The sequence below is a fragment of the Schistocerca serialis genome, chromosome 10 (assembly GCF_023864345.2).
Source record: "Schistocerca serialis cubense isolate TAMUIC-IGC-003099 chromosome 10, iqSchSeri2.2, whole genome shotgun sequence".
Taxonomy (NCBI): domain Eukaryota; kingdom Metazoa; phylum Arthropoda; class Insecta; order Orthoptera; family Acrididae; genus Schistocerca; species Schistocerca serialis.
This window is the reverse complement of record NC_064647.1, coordinates 191,861,014-191,888,569: the sequence shown is the minus strand read 5'-3', so window position 1 is coordinate 191,888,569 and position 27,556 is coordinate 191,861,014. Positions and strand designations below refer to the sequence as shown.

The 27,556-nt window shown below is 40.9% G+C and overlaps 1 protein-coding gene across 5 annotated transcripts in view; it reads right to left on the bottom strand.

Moving 5' to 3' along the window:
- Positions 1-20,030: 20,030 nt before the first annotated feature.
- LOC126424758 (1-phosphatidylinositol 4,5-bisphosphate phosphodiesterase) overlaps positions 20,031-27,556 on the bottom strand; it is a 449,937-nt gene continuing 442,411 nt past the window's right edge. For all 5 annotated transcript variants that reach the window (XM_050087500.1, XM_050087498.1, XM_050087497.1 and 2 more), the window contains one exon: positions 20,031-20,468. In XM_050087500.1, the coding sequence (XP_049943457.1) occupies positions 20,400-20,468 (69 nt within the window). In that variant the 3' untranslated portion in view covers positions 20,031-20,399. The remainder of the gene's footprint in view (positions 20,469-27,556) is intronic.

Here is a 27,556-nt window from a genome sequence, read left to right as displayed (position 1 = left end):
ACAATTAAGGTATCTAACATTCCATGCTCCAGTGGTGTCCTGTCTTAATGTTATTAACACACTAGGAATGTTAATAAGAAAAATAACTGAAATGCAGACTGCAGTATCTTCTAGGTTGCAAGTTATATGTAAGAACATCAGCTGTGTCTACCAGAATAGCTACTGCCATGTAGGACGTCAGCATCCTCGCCAGCCCGCCTCTGGCCACTAGCCTGTGTGCTACTCGGCAGCGAGCTCTTCTTGTCTCTGGGCAGTAAACCTGCACACACCAGAAGACTCCTGTCCTTGCACTGTCAACCACATTCTGGCTAGGCTAAAGGTTTTGTTTCCACAAATGATAACAGAAAATTTAGTGCTCTAAAATATTTCATGTCCTATGTTTCTTTACTGAATATAAAGTATATAGTGTGGGAAATTGAGAAGCATTTACAACACCACTATATCCAACATTGTCAATCACCTTGAACATATGTACCTTTCATCAAAAGAGATCATGTGTACCACCCATGTGTGCAAATAATTTTCCTGAAAACTGTATCTCTTTGAGAGAAATACATTTTTGCCTTTGCAGTATCTCTCTTTGTGACATTTGGTGCCAAAATACAAACATAAAAAAAAGTTATGCATCACCTTAGTTCCGAGAGCTCTGGAATCTTTACAGAAAATTGGAATAGAGATCAACATAAACATCATTTCGGCCCTTTTTATTGCTCATTAAAACCACAGACTGCACGTTGTACCATCATACAGTGGAGACCTTCAGAGGTGGTGGTCCAGATTGCTGTACACACCGGTACCTCTAATACCCAGTACCATATCTTCTTGTATTGCCTGTATTCATTGTAGCATACTATCCACAAGTTCATCAAGGCACTGTTGGTTCACAGCCCTTTTCAATCTATCCCAGGCATGTTCAATAGGGTCCCTGTCTGGAGAACATGCTGGCTACTCGAGCAATGTCATTATCCTGAAGGAAGTCATTCACAAGATATGCACGATGGGGGCATGAATTGTCATCCATGAAGACGAATGCCTCACGAATATGCTGCCGATACGGTTGCTCTATTGGTCGGAGGACACACAGTTTGAGTCTTAACATGACATCCTATGGCTGCCCAAAAGCATTATTCAACATGGTGGCATTGCTGTCACAGTTCCTCTGAGTCATAATCCGCAGGTAGCAGTCATCCACTGCAGTAGTAGCTATTGGGCAGCCTGAGCAAGGCATGTCATTGACAGTTCCTGTCTCTCTGTATCTCTTCCATGTCCAAACAACATTGTTTTGGTTCACTCTGCGATGCATGGACACCTCCCTTGTTGAGAGTCCTTCCTGGCACAAAGTAATAATGCAGATGCGATAGAACTGCAGTATTGACCATCTGGGCGTGGTTGAACTACAAACAACACGAGTCGTGTACCTACTTCCTGGTGGAATGACTGGAACTGATGGGCTGTCAGACCTCCTCCGTCTAATAGACGTGGCTCATGCACGGTTCTTTACATCTTTGGGCGGGTTTAGTGACATCTCTGAACACTTAAAGGTACTGTATCTGTCATATATCCACAGTCAACGTCTATCTTGGGGAGTTTTGGGAACCGGGGTGATGCAAAACTTTGTTTGATGGGTGTAAATGCCGGTAGGCAATGCATCACTTAAGGTGCAAAGTAAATTGCAATTCATTTGCCTTTAACTCTCTTGCACGTTTTAATTCTCTACATTTAGTCTCAGTAACAGCAAGTCTGAGCAAACAATGTCCATTATATTCAAGAGCTATTATTAATCAAACATACTTCGTGAACTGGCTCATACAGACAAAGTTCATCAGTGGTAGTGACTTGTAAGTGGAAGTGTGCCAGTCTTTAACTTACTAGCTAATAAAGACATCGACAAAAGTTTTGCCTTTCCCGTTATTTCGAAATTCGTGGCACAGAAAACCAAAACTGTCTCACTTGCATTGTGTCTAGATCACCAAATGAAACAAAAATAAAAGAAACGCTTGTGCAACACCTAAGTCATCAGTTTCCCACTGGAAGTTTTTTCACAGCATTACTGAGCAACATAAATATGTGGTGGAATGTCCCCTTTCTCGGATATAGTATTGAATCTCTCATGGTATACCACCAATGAGATCATCAATCCAAATTGTCACACTTTTGAATGGCAATTTTGCATAAGTCACGTAGAGTATCTGGAACACAGCTGATTTCAGTCAGTCAGTCAATCTGTGGAACAGGTGTTCCACTCCATTTCGACAATCCTGGCATGTCAGAGGAACATGTTCACGAGAACAATGCAATGAGCACGTGATTTATCATCCATCGTGATCAAATTCTCACCAAAATGTTACCAGTACAGTTGCAGAATTTTGTCCCTGTACCACAGATCAGTGAGACTGCCCTCAACAAACAGCAGCATTGTACAAGTACCACAGTGCCACGTAATGCCATCCCGTAACACCAGTTCGCCACCTTCTTGTTGCACGTGTGGAACACACTAGGTATTAACAGGTTCTCCTCAAACATGTTATCTGCACTTATCAGGGTACAGACAGATCAAAGTTTCATCTGTGAACACCACCTGGACACCAATCCTTGGGAATCTATTCTGCACGATTCTTCCCCATCTGTGACAAGAGTCCATGGTGGTGTGGTGCATGGTAGCACGGTTGCCGGAAATGGAGATCCACATCGTGCAATTGTCTCCTAATAGTTTGATGCGATACACAACATCCTGTAGTTTCTTCGAATGCCAGCCCACAGTTTCTTCAATCCAAAATTTGTAGATACTGATCATCCAATCATCGTGTGCACCTGTCGAATGTACGAGGTGCATTCAAGTTCTAAGGCCTCCGATTTTTTTTCTAATTAACTACTCACCCGAAATCGATGAAACTGGCGTTACTTCTCGACGTAATCGCCCTGCAGACATACACATTTTTCACAACGCTGATGCCATGATTCCATGGCAGCGGCAAAGGCTTCTTTAGGAGTCTGTTTTGACCACTGGAAAATCGCTGAGGCAATAGCAGCACGGCTGGTAAATGTGCGGCCACGGAGAGTGTCTTTCATTGTTGGAAAAAGCCAAAAGTCACTAGGAGCCAGGTCAGGTGAGTAGGGAGCATGAGGAATCACTTCAAAGTTGTTATCATGAAGAAACTGTTGCGTAACGTTAGCTCGATGTGTGGGTGCGTTGTCCCGGACATCTTTGTTGCAGTGCAGGAAGGAATTTGTTCTTCAAAACATTTTCGTAGGGTGCTCCTGTTACCGTAGTGCCCTTTGGAATGCAATGGGTAAGGATTACGCCCTCGCTGTCCCAGAACATGGACACCATCATTTTTTCAGCACTGGCAGTTACCCGAAATTTTTTTGGTGGTGGTGAATCTGTGTGCTTCCATTGAGCTGACTGGCACTTTGTTTCTGGATTGAAAAATGGCATCCACGTCTCATCCATTGTCACAACCGACGAAAAGAAAGTCCCATTCATGCTGTCGTTGCGCGTCAACATTGCTTGGCAACATGCCACACGGGCAGCCATGTGGCCGTCCGTCAGCATTCGTGGCACCCACTTGGATGACACTTTTCGCATTTTCAGGTCGTCATGCAGGATTGTGTGCACAGAACCCACAGAAATGCCAACTCTGGAGGCGATCTGTTCAGCAGTCATTCGGCAATCCCCCAAAACAATTCTCTCCACTTTCTCGATCATGTCGTCAGACCGGCTTGTGTGAGCCCGAGGTTGTTTCGGTTTGTTGTCACACGATGTTCTGCCTTCATTAAACTGTCGCACCCACGAATGCACTTTCGACACATCCATAACTCCATCACCACATGTCTCCTTCAACTGTTGATGAATTTGAATTGGTTTCACACCACGCAAATTCAGAAAACAAATGATTGCACACTGTTCAAGTAAGGAAAACGACGCCATTTTAAGTATTTAAAACAGTTCTCATTCTCGCCGCTGGCAGTAAAATTCCATCTGACGTACGGTGCTGCCATCTCTGGGATGTATTGACAATGAACGCGGACTCATTTTAAAACAATGCGTATGTTTCTATCTCTTTCCAGTCTGGAGAAAAAAAATCGGAGGCCTTAGAACTTGAATGCACCTCGTAGGCGGCCTGTATGCTTAAGTCTTCAACACTAGCTGTCAGTTGGAACTAATTCCATGTCTGCACCTCATGACTGGTACTGGTGCACAAGTCAAGCAACTTCCCCAGTTGACAACATTTCTTCACGTAATGTGAAGATGCGGAGCCAATCAATGGTCGTGATTATCCTTTGTGGTGTGACAGATGCTCATTCTCCTACTCCCCAGTCGTCCCTGGTGGTACAGTACTTTCGACTGAAATACTGCGGTCCATTCGAGTGCTGAACTGTACCTGTAGGTGGTGCTCATGATAATTGTTTGTACGTTTACAAACATCACAGGTGACCTTCAGATCAGTAAAGGAACAGTCACAATTCCAACAGCCCTACACAGTCCTGCAAAACTTTTGTTGGTATATGTATAATATTGAATTTATCGATTTCTGCTGCATCTCACGGTACTATTTTGTATGACAATGGAAAGAATAAGGAAACCATAAGTGAAATAAAGCACAATCAAATTTGTGATCCATCCGTCAAAGTCTGCCTGACTCTAAAGTTTTGAAACAGTACACCGGAATTGTCATCACATTTTTGCAGTCCTCATATTTTTGCAGTAGTTTCAAAACAGTACATTTCTTTCTTCTACAGGAATCTGAAGCACTCAATGTAATTGACCATGTGGGTGAAGAATCGTAAAGTATTTTCCTTGCTGTTCTAGCAATATTTTGTTGCAGGCAGGCAAGGAATGATATCGGAGTTTCGTTGGCAGGGACGGTCATCTGGTGCAGTTAGATGTCCAGCTTGTATGTTGACATTGACACAATTACTCTCCACCTCACACGTAAGTGTTTGGCAGAACGTTTATGCAGCTACTCTCGGACTGTTTCCCTACTGTTCCACTCTCAAAGAGCATGTGGAGAAAATGAATGCCTAAATCTTTCTGCGTAACTTCTGATTCTCTGTTCATGACCAACATCTCGTCCTTGCTCCTGTATCAACCAAAGAACCACACAGCATGCAAAGGAAGAAATCACAAAACCAAAATTTAATGGTATATTTTTAGTGATCAGAACCAATTGGTACTTTTCACACAATGCAGATATCTTGTCTAAATCTCTAGCAGTTCAAATTAATGATATGAATATAATAGAGGGAAACATTCCACGTGCGAAAAATATATCTAAAAACAAAGAAGATGTGACTTACCAAACGAAAGCGCTGGCAAGTTGATAGACACACAAACAAAGACAAACATACACACAAAATTCAAGCTTTCACAACCAATGGTTGCTTCACCAGGAAAGAGGGAAGGAGAGGGAAAGACGAAAGGATGTGGGTTTTAAGGGGGAGGGTAAGGAGTCATTCCAATCCCGGGAGCGGAAAGACTTACCTTAGGGGGAAAAAAGCACAGGTATATACTCGTGCGCGCACACACACACACACACACACACACACACACACACACACACACACCTCCATCCGCACATACACACACAACAAGACGAGGAGGGCTGTTTGGTTGAATCTGGGAGTGGGACTGAAGGTGAGGCCTTTGGATAGGACAGAGGTTTCAGACTGGGAGAGAGGTTTGGAGGAAAGGTTAACTACTGAATTAGGGTGTTGTGATTCCAGATTGTGTTGATTCAAATTTTGAGGTTTTGGGGGGAGTGGAGCTGGAAGTGGGAGATTGAGTAGATGGGAGAGACTGGGTTTGTGTGCAATGAGAGGAGGTTGAAGTTTGCTGGAAAGGTTGTGAAGGGTGAGTGAGTTGCCTTTCCAGAGGTGGGAAACCAGGAGATTGGATAGTTTTTTGAGGTGGAGGGTGGCATGCTGTTCTAATTTGCGGCTGGCCTGTAGAAGGATGCTCTGAACAGCCGGTGTGGATGTGGGAGAGGAAAGATTGAGGACTTTTATTAAGGATAGGAGTTGACGGGTGTGTTCATTGGCTGAGTTGATGTGTACGTGAAGGATTAAGTGGGTGAGGGCAATGGATTGTTCAGTGTTGTTGTGTCTGTGTATGTGTGGATGGATGTGTGTGTGTGTGTGTGTGTGTGTGTGTGTGTGTGTGTGTATACCTGTCCTTTTTTCCCCCTAAGGTAAGTCTTTCCACTCCCAGGATTGGAATGACTCCTTACCCTCTCCCTTAAAACCCACATCCTTTCGTCTTTCCCTCTCCTTCCCTCTTTCCTGATGAAGCAACTGTTGGTTGCGAAAGCTTGAATTTTGTATGTATGTTTGTGTTTGTTTGTGTGTCTATCAACCTGCCAGTGCTTTTGTTTGGTAAGTCACATCTTCTTTGTTTTTAGATATATTTTTCGCACGTGGAATGTTTCCCTCTATTATATTCATATTATTAATTTGAACCCAACAATTATGTTTGTTATTGTCACTGTTGCATTTCGAAATCTTTTCTGTCACCTTATTTTCTCTTTCTGTTTTTGCAAGTAGTTTCACTCTGTATTCACCGTCTCCTTTTTACCGTAATCTACCATACCATTTTATCCCGCCTATATAGACTCAATAATATGTAACCCATTTCCAAACCGTAACAAAAAAAATTCGCTTTCAACACTACCGCTGCTATAAAATCCACCGTTTCCAGTTCACAAACAGTTCCTTTCACCTATTAAACAACCATTTCGGCTAGTTCTAATAACTTTCACTTTTTTTCCATTTCAGTTTTTCCCACATCACTGATCATTTTTAGCCGCTTCCCACAGGTTTTAATGTCATTATTTCCTCGTCAGACAATTGTTAGCCTCATTTTCATAATCTGCCACCACCAAACCACTCCTATTAATACATTTGCACGCAGTTTTTTCGAAATTTTCCCAAATTTCTCCACCCTTTAACGTGTTTTGGCGGCAACACAACCACCTAACCTCTGTGCACATCATTGTTTACCAACCCAAGTTCACCACAGGATCAACATAGCTCAGATCTTACCAACACTTTTTCGCCTTTTTTCACACCAGATCTCCAGTTGCTTCTAGTTCACCTTTATCTCTCCCCATATATTTTTATTTTCATTTTCATTTCAGCCTCATGTCACACTTTCCACCTTCTAATACTATGTCACCCTCACAACATCCCCACAACGACCCCATTAAGTTTTATTTACATTCCCTCGCCTTCGCCCTAGCCAGATTACGCTCCCATATTTTATTTTCCCAGGCCTGTCTGACATTTGGCATTACCCCCGAAGGGCTCACACTTAATGTTCCCATCTCTGGCTGTAACCCTTCTTTCCATCAGTCCCTATACCAGTTCCAAACTGAACAATCCATTGCCCTCACCCACCTAATCCTTCACCTACACATCAACTCAGCCAATGAACACACCCGTCAACTCCTATCCTTAATAAAAGTCCTCAACTTTCCTCTCCCACATCCACGCCAGCTGTTCAGAGCATCCTTCTACAGGCCAACTGCAAATTAGAACAGCATGCCACCCTCCACCTCAAAAAACTATCCAATCTCCTGGTTTCCCACCTCTGGAAAGGCAACTCACTCGCCCTTCACAACGTTTTCAGCAAACCTCAACCTCCTCTCATTGCACACAAACCCAGTCTCTCCCATCTACTCAATCTCCCACTTCCAGCTCCACTCCACCCATAACCTCAAAATTCGAATCAACACAATCTGGAACCACAACACCCTAATTCAGTAGTTAACCTTTCCTCCAAACCTCTCTCCCAATCTGAAACCTCTGTCCTATCAAAAGGCCTCACCTTCAGCCCCACTCCCAGATTCAACCTCTAGCAGTTCAGTTTGACCTTCTGATAACTTTATTATATGACTGCCTCATCAACATTATCTCCAAACATCCAAAGAAAGCTGTTCAGATAAACTTCTCTAAGTCATTTATATAGATTAGGAATAGCAGCACGCAACACTTCCTCGGGCAACCCCAGATTTCACTTGACTTTTACCAGATGACTTCCCATTAATTAGTATGAGCTCTGACCTTTCCGACAGGAAATCACAAATCCAGTCCCACAACTGAGATGATACTCCAAAGGTACACAATTAGATTAGCAGTCAGTCGTGAGGATTGGTGTCGATTGCTTTCCGGAAATGTAGAAATATGGAATTGATTTGAGATCCCTGTCAATAGCAATCATTAATCTGTGTGAAGAAGTAGCCAATCGAATGTTTACGAAAATGACATTTCTGAATCTATGCTCAGAATGTGTCAGTATCTCGTTTTCTGTAGGGTATTTGACAATGTCAGAACACAGTATAGATTCCAAAAGCCTTTCAGAAGAGATCACTAACTGTGCCTCCTACAGTTGTCGGGTTCTAAAAATGAACAGTGAGAAGTAAAGATGGGGAGAAGTTGAAAAGTTGAAAGAAAAATGCAGTCAAGAAATACAAGGAAAGGGGGAAGGCATGTGCATACCTCTGTGTGTGTGTGTGTGTGTGTGTGTGTGTGTGTGTGTGTGTGTGAGAGAGAGAGAGAGAGAGAGAGAGAGAGAGAGAGAGAGAGGAATCCAGGAGAAGACTATAGAGAGATTTGTTGGTGGGCGAGGTCTGTGGGAGAGGAAAGTCTGGGAGAGGTCATCGGTGGAGGTGTCGAGGGAGTGACTGTGGCAGCAGGCACAATCATGACAGATGCTCAGACTGTAGGCTGTAAGGAGCACCTGACATGGAAGCGAAAGCAGCTGCAGCTTATCAATTGGTTGTGCTGGGCAGAGGGAAATGACCTAGTGATGAGGCCAGAGCAGTGTCAGAGGATACAGAAGTGAGTGAAGTTCTCCAGGCAGCCACAGATCAAAACACACCGTCGTGGAGCTACAGCCATGAACGACATCTGAGCAGCATAGAGCAATAGTGTGTGTCTTGAAATTAATTTACCACAGCTAATACTAAATAACAGAGATCACATTTGCTAATTAAATAAGCTGAACAGCCAAAGCTAGGCAAACTTTAAATTCCTACCCACGGTCGGTTAAATTAAATTACAATATTCTTCGAAGTCATTCTGGTAAAGCTCCACGTCAAATCAGCTACACTAAAAATACTGTAGTGCTGTTAATTTGTACAGATAATAAGCCGTAGTGCTGAAATGGCACTGCAGTAATTCAGTCGATGTGTGGCACTGTGAGCTGCAATGCCATTAATAATGAAATATGAAGCCCAAAGCACGGAGAAGATGCATTAATTATTATTGTAACAAGTACAGCAGATCACCACAAGTGAATTCAGACAACAGACGATGATGATGAAAACATAAATTAAATTTTAACCTCACCATCTCTTAGAACAAATGCTCGAAATTCCTACCTCCGAGGTTGTTACAAAGTTGATACTGATATTGTCTTCCATACATTATCACCCTACTCTCCATTGTTTATGTCCATGGTCCCATTATTGTTTCTTTCTTACCTGCTGCTAATGGGAAAAATTTACTCCATTCATTGTCCCCGTCTACGTTATCAGAATGTTTTTCTCAGCATTGTACATGGACCGAGGTTTGAAAGTGAGACTCAATGAGAACATCAATATCAAGACAGGAGTTTTTCCATTACAAGTCAAGACCACAAATGTACTGTCAATTTCGGGATTGCCACAAGTTCTGGAAATTAGGGGACATCAGAGAATTTCTAAAGTAAACACTGGAAAAATCTCTTTTGTCTCAAACGGTTTGTTCACTGAGATGTCATGCATTGTCACTGGCTGGGCACAGTTGAATACATGTGCCGTTTCCTACTCCCTCACTCCTACTGCTTCTCCCCTTCTTACCACTCCCTTGTGCTTGCAGTCAGTGCTGCCACCACTTCTTACTGCTGGCCTAGCAGCTGCTGACAAGAGGCAGGGAGGCATGAGGAGTGGTGTGTTTGGATCCGATTCTCAGAGATTGTTTACACAGCAGCGGGAGACGGCAGTCACGTGTGCACGAGTTGTGTCCGTGTGTATGCTCTCGTTTTCTGACAGAGGCTAAATTTAGCTGTGTCTTTTCTACATGCCGGTCTGTGGCCCAGAGATCATCTTCAGACATGCTACCTATCCTCATCAGTATTGATCTTAGAGTATTTCCGCAAGTTATCTGTCGCACGTATTTCTCACCACGGTCTCATTTCATCAATATAGTGTCTGTGACACGTGAATAGCTGGCCACACAAGTGGACTTCCACGATGGGCTGAAACCGCAGGCCATTTCTGTGGGTATCCCTTAACGGATCAGGCCTGCCAATCTGAAGCCCACTGATTCCCACTAATGCGCACGCCCTGCCTGTAGGGTCTAGTCTCACCGATCTGCCTGCAGGCCGAGTCTGTTAAGTGTGTGGCGTAATGCGGTGGATTTTCGTGGTTTATCCGAGGACCAGGCCTGTGGTGCTCCTCAGCAGGCCAGAGGCCACAGGTGATGGATTTCAGAAAGTGCGACTATCTCAATGAAAATACAGTGTACAATTTGGCGTTATATAGATATTTCTTTTATACTAGTACCTTTAGCTCTACGTAAATAATTTGTATGTTAGAAAGGAAGGACAATAAGAAGAAGAAAATTTTGGCAATCACTGGCCGTTTGTATGCTATGTACTCATATATTTCTCGAAAGAAAAAACACACAATATCTGTAAAACAATAGACATAACACAGTGACTAATAACTGACAATGATGAACATAATAGCACCAAAACTTTATTGGCGGTCACCTATAGTATTAGTTTACACAACTCTTCCCCATCTTATACACTTCTTTCATGAGGTCTACTTTTTTCTCAAACCAGTGAAGGTATTTTAAATTTGTTTTCTGACTCCAAGGAAATGTGAATTTTTGTCACCAAATGTGATTTGTTTTATTGAAATAAAATTACAACAGTGGTCTTAATGCTTCCTCCATATAAAAACAGTTCATTATAAAAGATGTTGATGTTAGTACTGAAGATTTTTGTTCCTTAAGGAGAGAAATACAGAAGTCCTTGCATTCTTTGGTCAACTTACGTCTTTACTTACCCTTGAGATCTCAAAATTTGTCAGGGAAAAATGCTAAAACTTGTCTGGAAATCAGGGAAATATCAAGGAATCTCACTTGGGTAAACTTGTGGCAACCCTGAATTTGTACCACTCCTGGAGTCAGCTCTCATCTGTGGGGTATGAGGAATATCTCCCCTGTGCAGCTTATGGAAAGATTCAGATGGGACAAGTCCATCATAGTTTCCACAGCCTGGACGTTAATCCCCTACAGAGGTATGACAAACCTCTTAATAATGCTCAGAAAGAATATCCTTTGAAGAATTAAGGTTTCTGAGTGATAGCAAGTACAAAAATTTTAGCACAGCTGCCACATTCTGAATCTCTAACACATAAGGCACGTAACTGCTAGGCCCTCAGTTCGATTCTCACTAGCAGTGATATTGTTTTTTTAGTTTCATTTGACTTCTATACTTATTAACAAATGGAAATGTTAACAACAAATAGTGAATCGTAATCTTTTTGACAAACTACAGTATTTTTTTTTTTGTTTTTAAAAAGTAATTCCACCAAATGCCAGCAGTCACAGTAAAATACAATTTGTACAAAAATGTGAAGCATCAAACAGAAAATGCAATTTTTATTTTCTATAGATTTATCAGTGTTATTGATATAACAGAATGAAAAGTCAAAACATTAAGATCACATGCTTCACAGCCTGTTGACCAACCTTTTGCACATTATACATCAGCAGTTACACACATCGTGGAATTGACAAGCCTTCAGTAGGTTTCGGGAAGTACTTGGCAGCATTGGTCGACGCGCGAGGGTCTCAGTTCTATTGTGGGCGTGTATGTCTGGGTGTTTCTTTTGTGTGTGCATTTGTGTGTGTGTGTGTGTGTGTGTGTGTGTGTGTGTGTGTGTGTGTGAGAGAGAGAGAGAGAGTGTGTGTGTGTGGTGGGGAGAGGGGTTGGGGGGGGGGGGGGGTTGCACGCGCTTGCACACTTTTATTTGTACTCTTGCTAGAAAAAGAGGCAGAACTCAAACTATTGGTCACTGTTTACTGTTATGTGTTTTCTGTGCAAAAGGCTCCAGTTGTCTGTAAGTAAGTGGTCACCTTTCCCTTTTACACATGTTTCTGATTTTTCTTTTCCCATACGACATCCAGAAAGTCATAAAGGTGCAGTATATCTTGACTCTTGAGAAGGTTACGATGCAGTAGTAAGTTGACACTTACCGACTAATGTATGACCGTACTGGACAAAATTTTCACCAGACCAAGAATTTCTCGATACGGAGGACGCAAGCCATTATCTCGGATGGAATGTCATCAACAGAAGTAGAGCAATCTTCAGATGCACCTCAGAGAAGTGTGTATACTAATGACTTAGCATGTAATATTGATAGTTGTTTTTGTTGGTGTTGTTGTCTTCAGTCCTGAGACTGGTTTGATGCAGCTCTCCATGCTACTTGATCCTGTGCAAGCTGCTTCATCTCCCAGTACTTACTGCAACCTACATCCTTCTGAATCTGCTTAGTGTATTCATCTCTTCGTCTCCCTCTACGATTTTTACCCTCCACGCTGCCCTCCAATGCTAAATTTGTGATCCTTTGATGCCTCAGAACATGTCCTACCAACCGGTCCCTTCTTCTTGTCAAGTTGTGCCACAAACTCCTCTTCTCCCCAATTCTATTGAATACTTCCTCATTAGTTGTGTGATCTACCCATCTAATCTTCAGCATTCTTCTGTAGCACCACATTTCGAAAGCTTCTATTCTCTTCTTGTCCAAACTATTTATCATCCATGTTTCACTTCCATACATGGCTACACTCCATACAAATACTTTCAGAAACAACTTTCTGACACTTAAATCTATACTCGATGTTAACAAATATCTCTTCTTCAGAAACGCTTTCCTTGCCATTGTCAGTCTACATTTTATACCCTCTCTACTTCGACCATCATCAGTTATTTTGCTTCCCAAATAGCAAAACTCCTTTACTACTTTAAGCGTCTCATTTCCTAATCTAATTCCCTCAGCATCACCCAACTTAATTCGACTACATTCCATTATCCTCGTTTTGCTTTTGTTGATGTTCATCTTATATCCTCCTTTCAAGACACTGTCCATTCCGTTCAACTGCTCTTCCAAGTCCTTTGCTGTCTCTGACAGAATTGCGATGTCATCGGCGAACCTCAAAGTTTTTATTTCTTCTCCATGGACTTTAATACCCACTCCGAATTTTTCTTTTGTTTCCTTCACTGCTTGCTCAATATACAGATTGAACAACATCGGGGACAGGCTACAACCTTGTCTCACTCCCTTCCCAACCACTGCTTCCCTTTCATGCCCCTCGACTCTTATAACTGCCATCTGGTTGCTGTACAAATTGTAAATAGCCTTTCGCTCCCTGTATTTTACCCCTGCCACCTTCAGAATTTGAAAGAGAGTATTCCAGTCAACATTGTCAAAAGCTTTCTCTCAGTCTACAAATGCTAGAAATGTAGGTTTGCCTTTCCTTAACCTATTTTCTAAGATAAGTCGTAGGGTCAGTATTGCCTCATTTGTTCCAACATTTCTGCGGAATCCAAACTGATCTTCGCCGAGGTCGGCTTCTACCAGTTTTTCCATTCGTCTGTAAAGAATTTGCGTTAGTATTTTGCAGCTGCGACTTATTAAACTGATAGTTCGGTAATTTTCACATCTGTCAACACCTGCTTTCTTTGGGATTGGAATTATTATATTCTTCTTGATGTCTAAGGGTATTTCACCTGTCTCATACATCTTGCTCACCAGATGGTAGAGTTTTGTGAGGACTGGCTCTTCCAAGGCCGTCAGTAGTTCTAATGGAATGTTGTCTACTCCCAGGGCCTTGTTTCGACTTAGATCTTTCAGTATCTCCCATTTCATCTTCATCTACATCCCCTTCCATTTCCATAATATTGTCCTCAATTACATCGCCCTGTATAGACCCTCTATATACTCCTTCCACCTTTCTGCTTTCCCTTCTTTGCTTAGAAATGAGCTCTTGATATTCATACAAGTGGCTCCCTTTTCTCCAAAGATTTCTTTAATTTTCCTGTAGGCAGTATCTATCTTACCCCTAGTGAGATAAGCCTCTACATCCTTACATTTGTCCTCTAGCCATCCCTGCTTAGCCATTTTGCACTTCCTGTCGATCTTATTTTTTGGGATGTTTGTATTCCTTTTTGCCTGCTTCATTTACTGCGTTTTTATATTTTCTCCTTTCATCAATTAAATTCAATATTTCTTCTGTCACCCAAGGATTTCTACCAGCCCTTGTCTTTTTATCTACTCGATCCTCAGCTGCCTTCACTACTTCATCCCTCAGAGCTACCCATTCTTCTTCTACTGTATTTCTTTCCCCCATTCCTGTCAATTGTTCCCTTATGCTGTCCCTGAAACTCTGAACAACCTCTGGTTTAGTCAGTTTATCCAGGTCCCACCTCCTTAAATTCCCACCTTTTTGAAGTTTCTTCAGATTTAATCTACAGTTCATAACCAATAGATTGTGGTCAGAGTCTACATCTGCCCCTGGAAATGTCTTACAATTTAAAACCTGGTTCTTAAATCTCTGTCTTACCATTATATAATCCATCTGATACCATCTATTATCTCCACGATTCTTCCATGTATACAACCTTCTTTTATGATTCTTGAACCAAGTGTTAGCTATGATTAAGTTATGCTCTGTGCAAAATTCTACCAGATGGCTTCCTCTTTCATTTCTCTCCCCCCAATCCATATTCACCCACTATGTTTCCTTCTCTCCCTTTTCCTACTCTTGAATTCCAGTCACCCATGACTATTAAATTTTCGTCTCCATTCACTACCTGAATAATTTCTTTTATCTCATCATACATTTCATCAATCTCTTCATCATCTGCAGAGCTAGTTGGCATATAAACTTGTACTACTGTAGTAGGCATGAGCTCCATGTCTATCTTGGGCATAATAATGCATTCACTATGCTGTTGGTAGTAGCTTACCCGCACTCCTATTTTTTTTATTCATTATTAAACCTACTCCTGCATTACCCCTATTTGATTTTGTATTTATAACCCTGTATTCACCTGACCAAAAGTCTTGTTCCTCCTGCCACCGAACTTCCCTAATACCCACTATATCGAACTTTAACCGATCCATTTCCCTTTTTAAATTTACTAACCTACCTGCCCGATTAAGGGATCTGACATTCCACGCTCCAATCCGTAGAACGCCAGTTTTCTTTCTCCTGTTAACGACGTCCTCTTGAGTAGTCCCCGCCTGGAGATCCAAATGGGGGCTATTTTACCTCCGGAATATTTTACCCAAGAGGACGCCATCATCATTTAACCGTACAGTAAAGCTGCATGCCCTCGGGAAAAATTACGGCTGTAGTTTCCTCTTGCTTTCAGCCATTCACAGTACCAGCACAGCAAGGCCGTTTTGGTTAGTGTTGCAAGGCCAGATCAGTCAATCATCCAGACTGTTGCCCCTGCAACTACTGAAAAGGCTGCTGCCCCTCTTCAGGAACAACACGTTTGTCTGGCCTCTCAACAGATACCCCTCCATTGTGGTTGCACCTACGGTAGGGCCATCTGTATCGCTGAGGCACGCAAACCTCCCCACCAACGGCAAGGTCCATGATTCATGGGGGTAGATGCCGTGTGACGAGGGCCTCCCGTCGGGTAGACCGTTCGCCTGGTGCAAGTCTTTCGATTTGATGCCACTTCGGCGACTTGCGCGTCGATGGGGATGAAATGATGATGATTAGGACAACACAACACCCAATCCCTGAGCGGAGAAAATTTCCAACCCAGCCAGGAATTGAACCCGGGCCCTTTGGATTGACAGTCTGTAGCGCTGACCATGCAGCTACCGGGGGCGGTAGTTACCTCAGACATTTCTGTAAATGTTGCAGTTATCTATAATGGAATGCTACCTGGAAAAAGCTGCACAAATATTCAGTCAGATTTCAATAATATTTCAGATTGGTGCAAAATTTGCGTATTCAATGTACATGTACAGAAATGTAAAACTGCACACTTCACAAAATAAAATATGTAGTATCCTTTGACTACAATTTCAACAAGATACAGCTGGAATCAGTCAGCTCGTACAGATACGTGCATGTAACAAAATGTAGGGATACAAAATGCAACAATCATATAGGCTCATTTGTGAGCGAGGCATCTGGACACTGGCAGGATAATGGGAGAATGCAGCTGGTCTACAAAGGAGATCTGTGCCTCTCATCTCGGAATACTGCTAACGGGTGTTAGATTCATACTAAATACAACTAAGGGGAGATACTAAACATATACAGAGAAGGGTGACCCGAATGGTCACCAGTCTGCCTGACATGCAGGAGAGTCTCTCAGTAGTGTCAAAAAACCTTGGTGAAAGTACACTATACCCCACATGAAGGGACAAATTTTCCATGTTAAGTGACAATACACTTTCCCACGCAACTGTAGAACTTACCAGTTCTTTGGAAGGTAAAGGTTTTATACACTAGCAAAGAGCTTCCCGGCACTTTAGGAAATGAAACCCAGCGAAAAATAACGCCTCTTGGAAAGATCTTTGATGTGTGGCAACATGTAGACTCTACATTTTTTTGTATTATGGAACTATAAATATGGATTCAGTCAAATACAAAATGGTAGCATCCAAAGCACTGAAATGGAGATTGCGATACACTCTACAGTCAACCAATCGTATCTCACATCATATCATTTGCCACCTTGTAACACCAACAGATATTCGGGGTGTAGGACATGTGATGTAGTCAGCCAATAGCAACATGACTGTTAAGTAGTGTGAAGACACAAATAGGAATAGTTAATGGTTTAAATTAATATACATACAGTACGGCTACAAGAAAAGCTAAGCTTTCACACTTAATACTGGTCCTTTTTAGCGTGTGTTATCCTTTAATATACATCAAACACAAATGTGCCAGTAAAACTTTAAATAATGACATAAATGGCTGGTACTCAAAGTGTTATGCTATGAATGTGAGTCAAATACTCATGATTCAAGAAATTCATTGCACGTTCTCACACGTAATATAATTCATCTTGGGCGAAAGCAAATTTGATTCGAAAGTAACATTTCTCAAGCCACTATTAGCAACATTTTCCTAGGACCTGTTAAAAATGTAAACAGTCATGTCGTCACACTCATTGAAAGCAGTTTGTTGTTACAAAGTATTGCACAGGCTTCATCCTAAAGCCTTTGATGCATTATGCTGTCAGTACACACTTGTAAGTGCACTGTGTTCTGTAGTTGTAAACAGCACCTTTTATCCACTACTAAAATTTTATTTTGGTGTTATTCTGTTGTTTATGTTTTATTGCTGCAAATGCTGTAGCAGGCTAAAGTAAAATTCTTTGTTAGAGTATCAGTTCTTATATGTCAAAATTATAAAAATGTAACTAAAAAATGAAAGAATGAAAAATTTCCAGATTTCTAAAAAATTCCTGGATTTTTCCCCGATGAAAAAATTCCCACATCTTTCCCAGATTTCCCAGCCCTCCCATGGTGTATACATCCTGTACAAAAGCCTAATGACAACGTTTCAAGAAGCAGTATTGCGCTAAAAAAAATTCTAGAGTGCCACCCTGCATATTGCTGCCTTACAGACAGTGGAGATGAAAAAGGACTAATACGGCACACACGGAGACCCTGAAGCACTCCGGGGGGAAAATCTGACAGGTGCCACCACTTTCAGCCAGTATTTGTGTACATGTAGATGTCTGTACAGGAGACAGTGGACTGAGATTGTGCAAAGGCTACACGGCTGCAGGTATGTATGACACAGGCTGGTATCAGCTATACAGTAATATTGCTTCTTCATTATTTTTCTTTTCTTTTAACACTATTCAAGTTTTCAACCATTAAACTTAGTAAATTATTTTATAATATTGGACTATTCCTTTATTTATTCATAGTAGTTACTGGCAAGTATAAAGAGATATTTTGATTACATGTGGATTACTGTGTCATCACTAGTACATCAGTTGGAATCATCAACAAATTTGTATATTTGATCTTACTTTCTGCTAGTAATCAATAACGAAGATAACCTGCTGCTGTTTATCTTTTGAGCAATGTGGGCAACTGAAGGACAAGTGTCACTTTATTTGCTACTGTACACTAATGTTCCAGTTTGCGGTAAAGTGAAACATTTCCACAGAACATTATTAACTCCATTCTAACATTTTGTTTCACACTTATGCAGAGAAAATAAAATTTCTACCAACTGTCACTCGATTTGCACACAGATATTATATCTTTACAAACTTAACAACAATTAAGTGATTACATTATGAACATGCTTAACAAATTTCTGTCCAATCTAAGTAAATCAGTGATGACACTAACACCAACAAAATCATCCCACTAGAAGCGAGGTATCAAATACTGAAATAACAGTAGCATATCATTACTTTGCTTGTAGTGAAATAAAGCAATCAGAACCAAGCGTGCAACATTTACTGTAGAAATAATTTATAAGACTAACTTATTCTGATCATATAAATATTAAAAGGCAAACAGAGAGACTAGATTTTATAGATTTTATGTCATCAAAGGGAGGTGGAGAAGGGGAGGGGGGAAGTATGAGAAATTTTCTTCTGTGATACAGATATCTCCTTAATACACCATGGAAATGCATGGTCTTAGATGTAAATGGCAAGATGACACCACAAACTATTTTCAAGGAATTAACATCTTTAAAATTATCATGTGTAAATGGAATGCTTTCAAGGAAATTATACTTTTAATCACATAAATATGATGAAAATAAATTAGCATTTGGCATATCTATATAGAACAGATACAGTTTTTACACCTATGAAACAACTTGTAAAATATTTTATTTTTACTTAACATTCAAACAGCCACTCTTTGACCACTAATCTATTTATTTCAGAATATTTAACAACACGAAACATAATATAACTTGTGAACAATCCAGCTCTTATTATGTAGCTAGGTGTTTAAAAATGTATGGGAAAAATAAAGAGTTGCTTCATTCACCAATATGAGCAATCTGGTGAAAACCATACAGTTTCACCATTCTTGTACATATATTTTCATTTCCTATGTGTATTACTGACTAGAATAGATATGACACAACAAACATACCACATTCGACTCATAAATCCAGTGTACGGACATTCAAAAACACAACAAAAAATTGTACGTGAACACAGGTGTTTCAAAAAGCACTTACATCGCACAAACTGCAATATACTTCAAGGGACTGTGAGTGTAATTGTCATTTCTGGTTTTCTTTTCAGTCACACATTTGATTTTGCTTCAAAATTTGTCAACTCAAATCAGTTCCTTAGAATGACTTACCTATTCTCATCTCATCATTCAGAGATGAAACACATTTTAATGGATCATTGTTTATCATATCCTAACTGATAACAGTTTTAGGGTTCCAATGAGTCTGCAAATTCGAAATGTACATTTACTTTGATTGTTGATTTTTTTAATGGCAAAAAGAAAGTGTTTCCTCCCTGAAAATCCACATGAACCTGTGAGAAATTTTCCATTCAGTGACTGTTTTTTGCTGTTTGAATTAAATGCACAGCAGCGAAAGATCCTAAATGCTTCATCAAACAGTAACTTATTTCAAATACACTCACAATTGCAGTTAGTATCCTGCACAGAATTATTTTTTGCAGTTTTCTCCATTCTACCCACTGCATCTACACTGCACAGTGGGTAGTAAGCCAATGTCTGCGAGTATCACAAAGAACTGGTCCCGGCAATAATTTTTATTTATTCTTTCCTCATATTAAAATATAAGAGCCCATTCACGAGCAGAAACATCAACTCCCCTCGTTCAAACTTTGACTGCCGCAGGCACAAATACTTCAACTATGCGAGCCTGCGGTATCTGTCTGTTACATTCTATGGCACTTGCTTTGGTTTGGTTTGTTTTCTCTTGTATGTAGGCATGACCTACATCAATATATCTTACCTAAGAGAGAGAGAGAGAGAGAGAGATAGAGAGAGAGAGAGAGAGAGAGAGAGAGAGAGAGAGAGAGAGAGAGAGAGAGAGGAAAAGACAAGACCTCCAGTTATTTTACAAGAAAACAGTTACACAATCTTTGGAAAGCCACATTCTCTCTCAAGTTGGCAAAATTAGTGTGCAGCAGGGCAAACTCTGTGGCTCAAGAATATGCCTGCTTTGGGAATAAATGCTACAACAGTGGCACAGGAAGACAGACTTTTACAGGAAACGGATGTAGGTTCAGAGAGAGGACGGGGCGACATAATTCGACGTCGACTCCTCCGCACCTGTCCGGGTCAGCGTATTGGCAAGAAGTATGGCACAGCACATATGCTGCAAAATTTTACAGTGGCTTATGCAAAAAATTCCATCTTCGGTGCAAGCTCGTATTCGATCTCCTCGTTTTTGTACATTTCGATGAGCTGAAAAAAATTTCAAAAAGTAAAACATCAGTTGTGGAAAGAGCAGGAATAATCAGTACACATAAATCTTAAATTAATTCTAATTCATGTCACTAACAAGGGAACCTCCCCATCGCACTCCCCTCAGATTTAGTTATAAGTTGGCACAGTGGATAGGCCTTGAAAAACTGAACACAGATCAGTCGAAAGAACAGGAAGAAGTTGTGGGGAACTATGAAAAAAATAAGCAAAATATACAAACTGAGTAGTTCATGCGCAAGATAGGCAACATGAAGGAGAATACGATCTAAGGAGCGCCGTGGTCCTGTTGTTAGCGTGAGCAGGTGCGGAATGAGAGGTCGTGGGTCCAAGTCTTCCCTCGAGTGAAAATTTTAACTTTTTATTTTCAGTTTATGTGACAAACTCTTATGTTTTCATCACTTTTTTGGGAGTGATTATCACATCCACAAGAAAACCTAAATCGGGCAAGGTAGAAGAATCTTTTTACCCATTCGCCAAGTGTACAAGTTACGTGGGTCAACAACATATTCCTGTCATGTGACGCACATGCCGTCACCAGTGTCGTATAGAATATATCAACGTGTTTTCCTGTGGAGGAATCGGTTGACCTATGACCTTTCAATCAAATGTTTTCGGTTCCCATTGGAGAGGCACGTCCTTTCTTTTACCAATAGCACGGTGTTGGGGTGTGGTCGCAAAACACATACACTAAACTTATTACAGTGAACAGAGACGTCAATGAACGAACGGACAGATCATAACTTTGCGAAAATAAGAAAGTAAACTTTTCACTCAAGGGAGGACTTGAACCAAGGACCTCTCATTCCGCAGCTGCTCACGCTAACCACGGCACCACGGCGCTCCTGAACTCACATTATCCTTAATGTTGCCTATCTTCGCATAGACTCCTGAGTTTGTATATTTTGCTTATTTTTTTCATAGTTCCACACAACTTCTTCCTGTTTTCTCGATTGATCTGTGTTCAGTTTTTCAAGGCCTATCCACTGTGCCAAATTATAACTAAATCTGAGGGGGGGTGCGATGGGGAGGTTCCCTTGTAAGTACTCTGTCAGTGGCTCGCCACAGAAACGGTCCCAGTTGGACACCATCGCAAAATCCTCCAGAATATTTTACTGGTGCAACTGACTGAAATCTTTAAGTGCAACACACAGTGAGGTGACAAAAATCACAGGGTAGCAGTATATACAGGTGGCACTAGTATCGCTTACACGAGATAGAAAACAGTGCATCACATATGGGACATTTCATTTCAGAAATTGCTAGAGAATCTGACATTCCAAGATACACAGTGTTAAGAGAGTGCTGAGAATACCACAATTTCAGGCACTACCTCTCACCACGGGCAACACAGTGGCCAACAGCCTTCACTTAATGACTGAGCGCAGTGCATTTGCATAGACTTGTGAGTGCTAACAGAGAAGCAACAATATGTTAAATAACCACAGAAATCAATCATAAGGAAAGTGCGATGACATTTTGTGTTAATTGGCTATGGCAGCAGTCAACCGACGCGAGTGCATTTGCTATCAGTGCAACATTGCTGGGCCTGTTATTGTTTCGGTTGGACTCTAGACAACTAGAAAAGCAATGCCTGGTCTGATGAGTCCTGATTTCAATTGACAAGAACTGATGGTAGTGTTTGGAAGAGTGTGGCACAGACTCCACGAAGCTATGAAGCCGAGTTGTTAACAATGCACTGCACAGGCTGGTGGTGGCTCCATCTACATCTACACCTATACTCTGCAAACCACTGTGAAGCGCGTGACACAGAGTAAGTCCCACTGTACCAGTAATTAGGGTTTCTTCCTGTTACATTCCTTTATGGAGCACAGGAAGAATGATGGAGTGAATGCCTCTGTGCATGCAGTAATTATTCTAATCTTACCCTCACGACCCCTATGCGAGGGATACGTATGGGGTTGTAGTATATTCCTACAATAATGATTTAAAGATGGTTCTTGAAACTTTGTTAACAAACTTTCTTGAGATAGTTTACATCTGTCTTCAAGAGTCTTCCAGTTCAGCTCCTTCAGTATCACTGTGACACTCTCCCATGGATTAAAGAAACCTTGACCATTTGTGCTACTCTTCTCTGTGTACATTCAAAATTCCCTATTAGTCCTATCTGGTATGGGTCCATGGTAGAATTCATCACACAAGTGATTTGTAAGCAATCTCCTTTGTAGACTGTCTGCACTTCCCTAGTATTCCACCAATAAACTGAGGGCTACCACCTGTTTTGCCCCCAACTGAACCTATGAGATCATTCCATATCAGATCCCTACAAAGTGTTACACCGAGCATTTGTATCAGTTGGCCGATTCCAACAGTGACTCATAGATATTATAGTCATAGGATACTACATTTTTTTGTTTTGTTAAGTTTACAATTTTACATTTCTGAACATTTAGAGCTAGTTGCCAGTCTCTGCAACACCTTGAAATCTTATCAATATTTATGCACCTTCCCTCAGATAGACAGCATCATCTGCAAAAAGCCTGATTTCACTATTAATGTTGTCTAAAGGTCATTAATATGCAACATGAACAGCAAGGGTCCCAGCACACTTCCCTGGAGCACACTCAAAGTTACCTCAACATCTGACGGTGGCTCACCATCCAAGATAATGTGCTGTGTTCTCCCTAACAAAAGTCCTACGTTCAGTCACAAATTTCACTTGATATCCTATATGAGCATATTTTTGACAATAAGCATAGGTGCAGTACTGAGTGAAATGCTCTTTGGAAATCAAGAGACGTTGCATCTAACTGGGTGAGTTGACTCAAAGTTTTCAGCATGTCATGTAAGAAAACTGCAAGATGGCTTTCACATGACTGATGTTTGCAAAATCCAGACTGGTTGGCATTGAGGAGGTCATTCTGTTTGAGATACCTCAATATATTTCCGGTTAGAATGTGTACAAGACAACAAAGGGTACTGACCGGTAGTTTTGTGGGTCACTTCTACTACCCTTCTTGTAGGCAGTTGTGACCTACACTTTTTCCAAGAACTGGGCATGGTTTTTTGTTCAAGGGATCTGCAATAGATTATATTTAGAAGAGCGGCTAATTCAGCCAATAATTCAGTATCGAATCTGAAAAGGATTCCATCAGGCCCTAGAACTTTGTTCAGTTTTAACTATTTCAGCTGTTTCTCTACAACACTAATACTTATTTCATTCATCTTTTCAGTGGTACAGGGATTAAACTGAGACAGTTCTCCTGGTTTCTTTTGTAAAGAAAAATTTGAAAATGGAGTTCAGCATTTCAGTTTTTGCTTTGCTAACCTCAATTTCAGTTCCCATCTCATTCGCTAGGGATTGGACAGTAACTTTGAAACCACTAACAGCCTTTACATGTGACCAGAATTTTTTTGGGTTCTGTGAAAGCCCACTTGACAATATTCTGCTACTGTAGTCACTGAAGGCATCACGCAACTCTCTCTTGGCAGCTAAATATGTTTTATTCAGCATCTCTCTATCTATAGGCCTACACTATTATTCAGTAATCTCTGTTTCTTTAGAAGTTTTGTTACAGTGACTGTATACCATGGAGGTTCGCTCTCATTATGAACTGTTCTACTGGGTACATATCTATCCAGCACATGGTCAACTATTCTTTTAAACTTGAGCCAGAGTTCCTCCATATGCTCCTGACCTGTGCTGAAAGTTTCAGATTCCTAACAGAGATGTTTTAGTTGCCCCTTGTACTTTGGTAATCATTGTACGTCACAACTGCATCATGGTCACGGATACTAGTTTTGATGTGTCCACATCTAAACTAGACATCAGGTCTATTGTTACCAATAGATCCAATATATTTCCATTATGAGTGGTGTTCCCAATTATCTTTTCTCAGTAGTTTTCAGAGAAGGCATTAAGTAAAGTTTCACAGGCTGTTTTATCATGCCCACCACTAACAAAACCGTAATTTTCTCAATTAATTATTGGGTGATTAAAGTCTCCACTGATGATTACAGTGTAACTGGGGAACTTATGTACAAGTGATCTTAGTTTTCTCTAAAGTTTTCAGTCGCATCAGGTGATGAGTATGGTGGGCAAGAGTTTCTTGTCTACTGTGACAAATACAGCGCCTCCATTTCCCATTTGCCTATCCTTTCAATATATGCTTTAACTTTCCCCAAAAATCTCACTGCTACCAATTTGAGGTTTCAGCCAGATTTCTGTACCTAATATTATGTGAGCTTCACTGCTTTTCACAAGCACTTCCAACTCTGGCACTTTGTTGCAAATGCTTCAGCAGTTTACCATTACAATTTTTCTACTCCAACTTGTGGGAGGCATTTCTTTCGACCTTACACTGTTACTTCTGTGTTTCCTACAGCTATTGTTATCTGATTTGGATGGAGAGTCACCTAATTTTAAAAAAATTAAAAAAATAAAAAACCTGTGTGCACCCCCCACACACACAATCAGCTACCTGAGCAGCAGTCTCTGATGCGTAGTACGCAGCTCACCTAGGGTTACCGTACAGGTCTCAAACCTGTGGCGCAAGTCCAGGAAATTGCAGCCTAGCTTGTCACAGAACCTTCAAAGTCTCTGGTTCAGTCCTTCCACTCAACTCGGAGCCAAAGGGCCACAATCAGTTCTGGGGACAATGCCGCAAATTGTGAGCATTGTTGAAACTCCACGTGCAATGCTGGTCTTCTCAACCTTCTCTGCCAGTCACAGGAATGACACAAGAATGACCTCAGAGCCCAGACAACAGGCATCATTTGGTCCAACACGTGCCATAATCTGCAGTTGGTTGCACCCTGTTCCCCCAAAGGCTGCCAGAATTGCCTCTTCAACATGTTGAATGAGCCCCCCTCCCCAGGCATACACATTGAATGCACCTGATGTCCTTTCTTGTCTCTTGCTGCTATTTCCCTAATAGTTACCATAATTCACCGTACATTTGAACTGCCAGCAAACAGACCTTTACCTTTTGCATTTCCTTCCTCCCGACACCGGACAAAACAGATTTCCCCAAAACAGGTGAAGTGAGTCTCACTGGCTCAGCTCCATTTTGGTGAAAGCCAGCACCTCAGATTTGTTGGTTAGGGGGTCAGTACAACACGTTGAGTTCTTGCTGCTCCCCATCCATCCAATACACGATGCCTAGATCTACCACTGACACACTACTTGCTGTCAAGTTAGCTGTGTTTTCATGGAATGTACTGGGTCCTCTGGATGTTTGGCTACTTGGACCACTTGTAGCCATTCATGGATGTCACATTCCCAAACAACAATGGAATTTTCATGAATGAGAACACATCATGTCAGAGGGCCATGACAATTCGCAATTAGTTTAGAGAACATTCTGGGTAATTCAAGTGAATGATTTGCCACCCAGATCACCCGACATGAATCCCATTTATCATTTATGGGACGTAATCTAGAGGTGAATTCCTGCACAAAATCCTACACTGGCAACACTTTTGCAACTATTGATGGCTGTAGGGTCAGCACGGCTCAATATTTCTGCAAGGGACTTCCAAAGACTTCTTGTGTCCGTGCCACACTGAGATGCTACACTACTCCAGGCAAAAGGAGATCCGACATGCTATTAGGAGGTATCCCACAAATTCTGCCACCTCAGTGTTCACACAGCTGAGCTACAATTGCACAACACGAACTTCAAAGGTACCAGTATTCTCCCACAAATGCCTCTATACCAGGACGACACTATTAAAGAAGTGGTTGTAATTTGCAGCTTGACCAATTTTGTGAACAGAGACAGATTTGCAACTTAGCACAGCAGAGGTGCAGCCCTGGAAATAATGAAGTAACACTGACCACAGAGGAAACTGTCAGTCATCCTAGAGTTAACACACTGGTGGAAACTCGAATATTCGAGTACAGTGGCAAGCACGGTCACCGTGCCAGCAGAGACACGCATTCTAGTATTTCATTTCAGATAGAGGCACTGGGGCAGCCCAAGAGGGACAAATACCTCTGCTCACACACAGAAGTTGTCGGGTTGTCTTCTGACAGGTGGTGCGGTGGGCCTCCATTCTGCCAATTGGGAATGTTCGGCTACCAGTCACCAAATTTGACAAATTCGTGCCTTCCTGTTACCCAATAAGGAAGAGGGCCCCTGCAGAGGGATCAACTTTTCGAAACCATCTGTGTGTGGATGTAGGTTATTATCCCAGGTATCACACCCTGCAGCCATTCACCACGGTAGGCCCTCATTTGCAAGTTATTTATGAAAACAAAATTTCAAAATTCTGCATGATGCTCAGTAGCATTAAAATGGTGGTAGCAGATTGACTAGTTGCATGGTGTAATGAATAGGGTACGGGCTTGACATGCAGAAGGTTGTGGGTTTATTTCTAATCAGGCACTCTAAGATAACTGAAATGTGACAAAGGAATAGAATTTAAAAAAATTACATTTTTTTTTATTTTGAAATGTTTATCAAAATTACTTTGATCATTATTTTTATTCAGCTAATTGGCTTAAATGTAATTTTTTATTTCTATTCCTTTGTCACACAATTTTAATCATCGTGTCATCTCCTTCATTTGTTCTCATGTTTCTTCCTATCATTCTTTTTCCACTTGAAAATTCTGTTCATATGATTTTAATTAATTTTGTGTTTTAGTTTTGATTTAATTTCTTTTGTTTTATCATTCTATTTTTTCAGTCATGTTGTTACATTCATTATTCCAGTTACTCATTTTTCTTGAATTTTGTTTTACATATAATCTCTTCTTTCATTTACATCTTCATTTGTGTTGTTTTTTCGATAATGTAATAGGAATTTAGGCTACATTATAAATGTTTGTATGGCAGTTGCTATAAAAAAATGCACATCTTGTGAGAAAAATATATTTGAGATTACTGGATAATGAACAGATTATTTGATCTTTTGTTTTTTAATCAATAGATTCACATTCAAAAAAATTTAGAGTGGAAAAAGAATGATATAAAGAAAAAAATGAGAACAAATGAAGAAATTCATAAACCAATTAACTGAATAGAAAAAATGGTCAAAGTCATTTCAATAAAGATTTAAAAATAAAATAATTTATGGGTCCTGACAAGATTCAAACCCGCAATT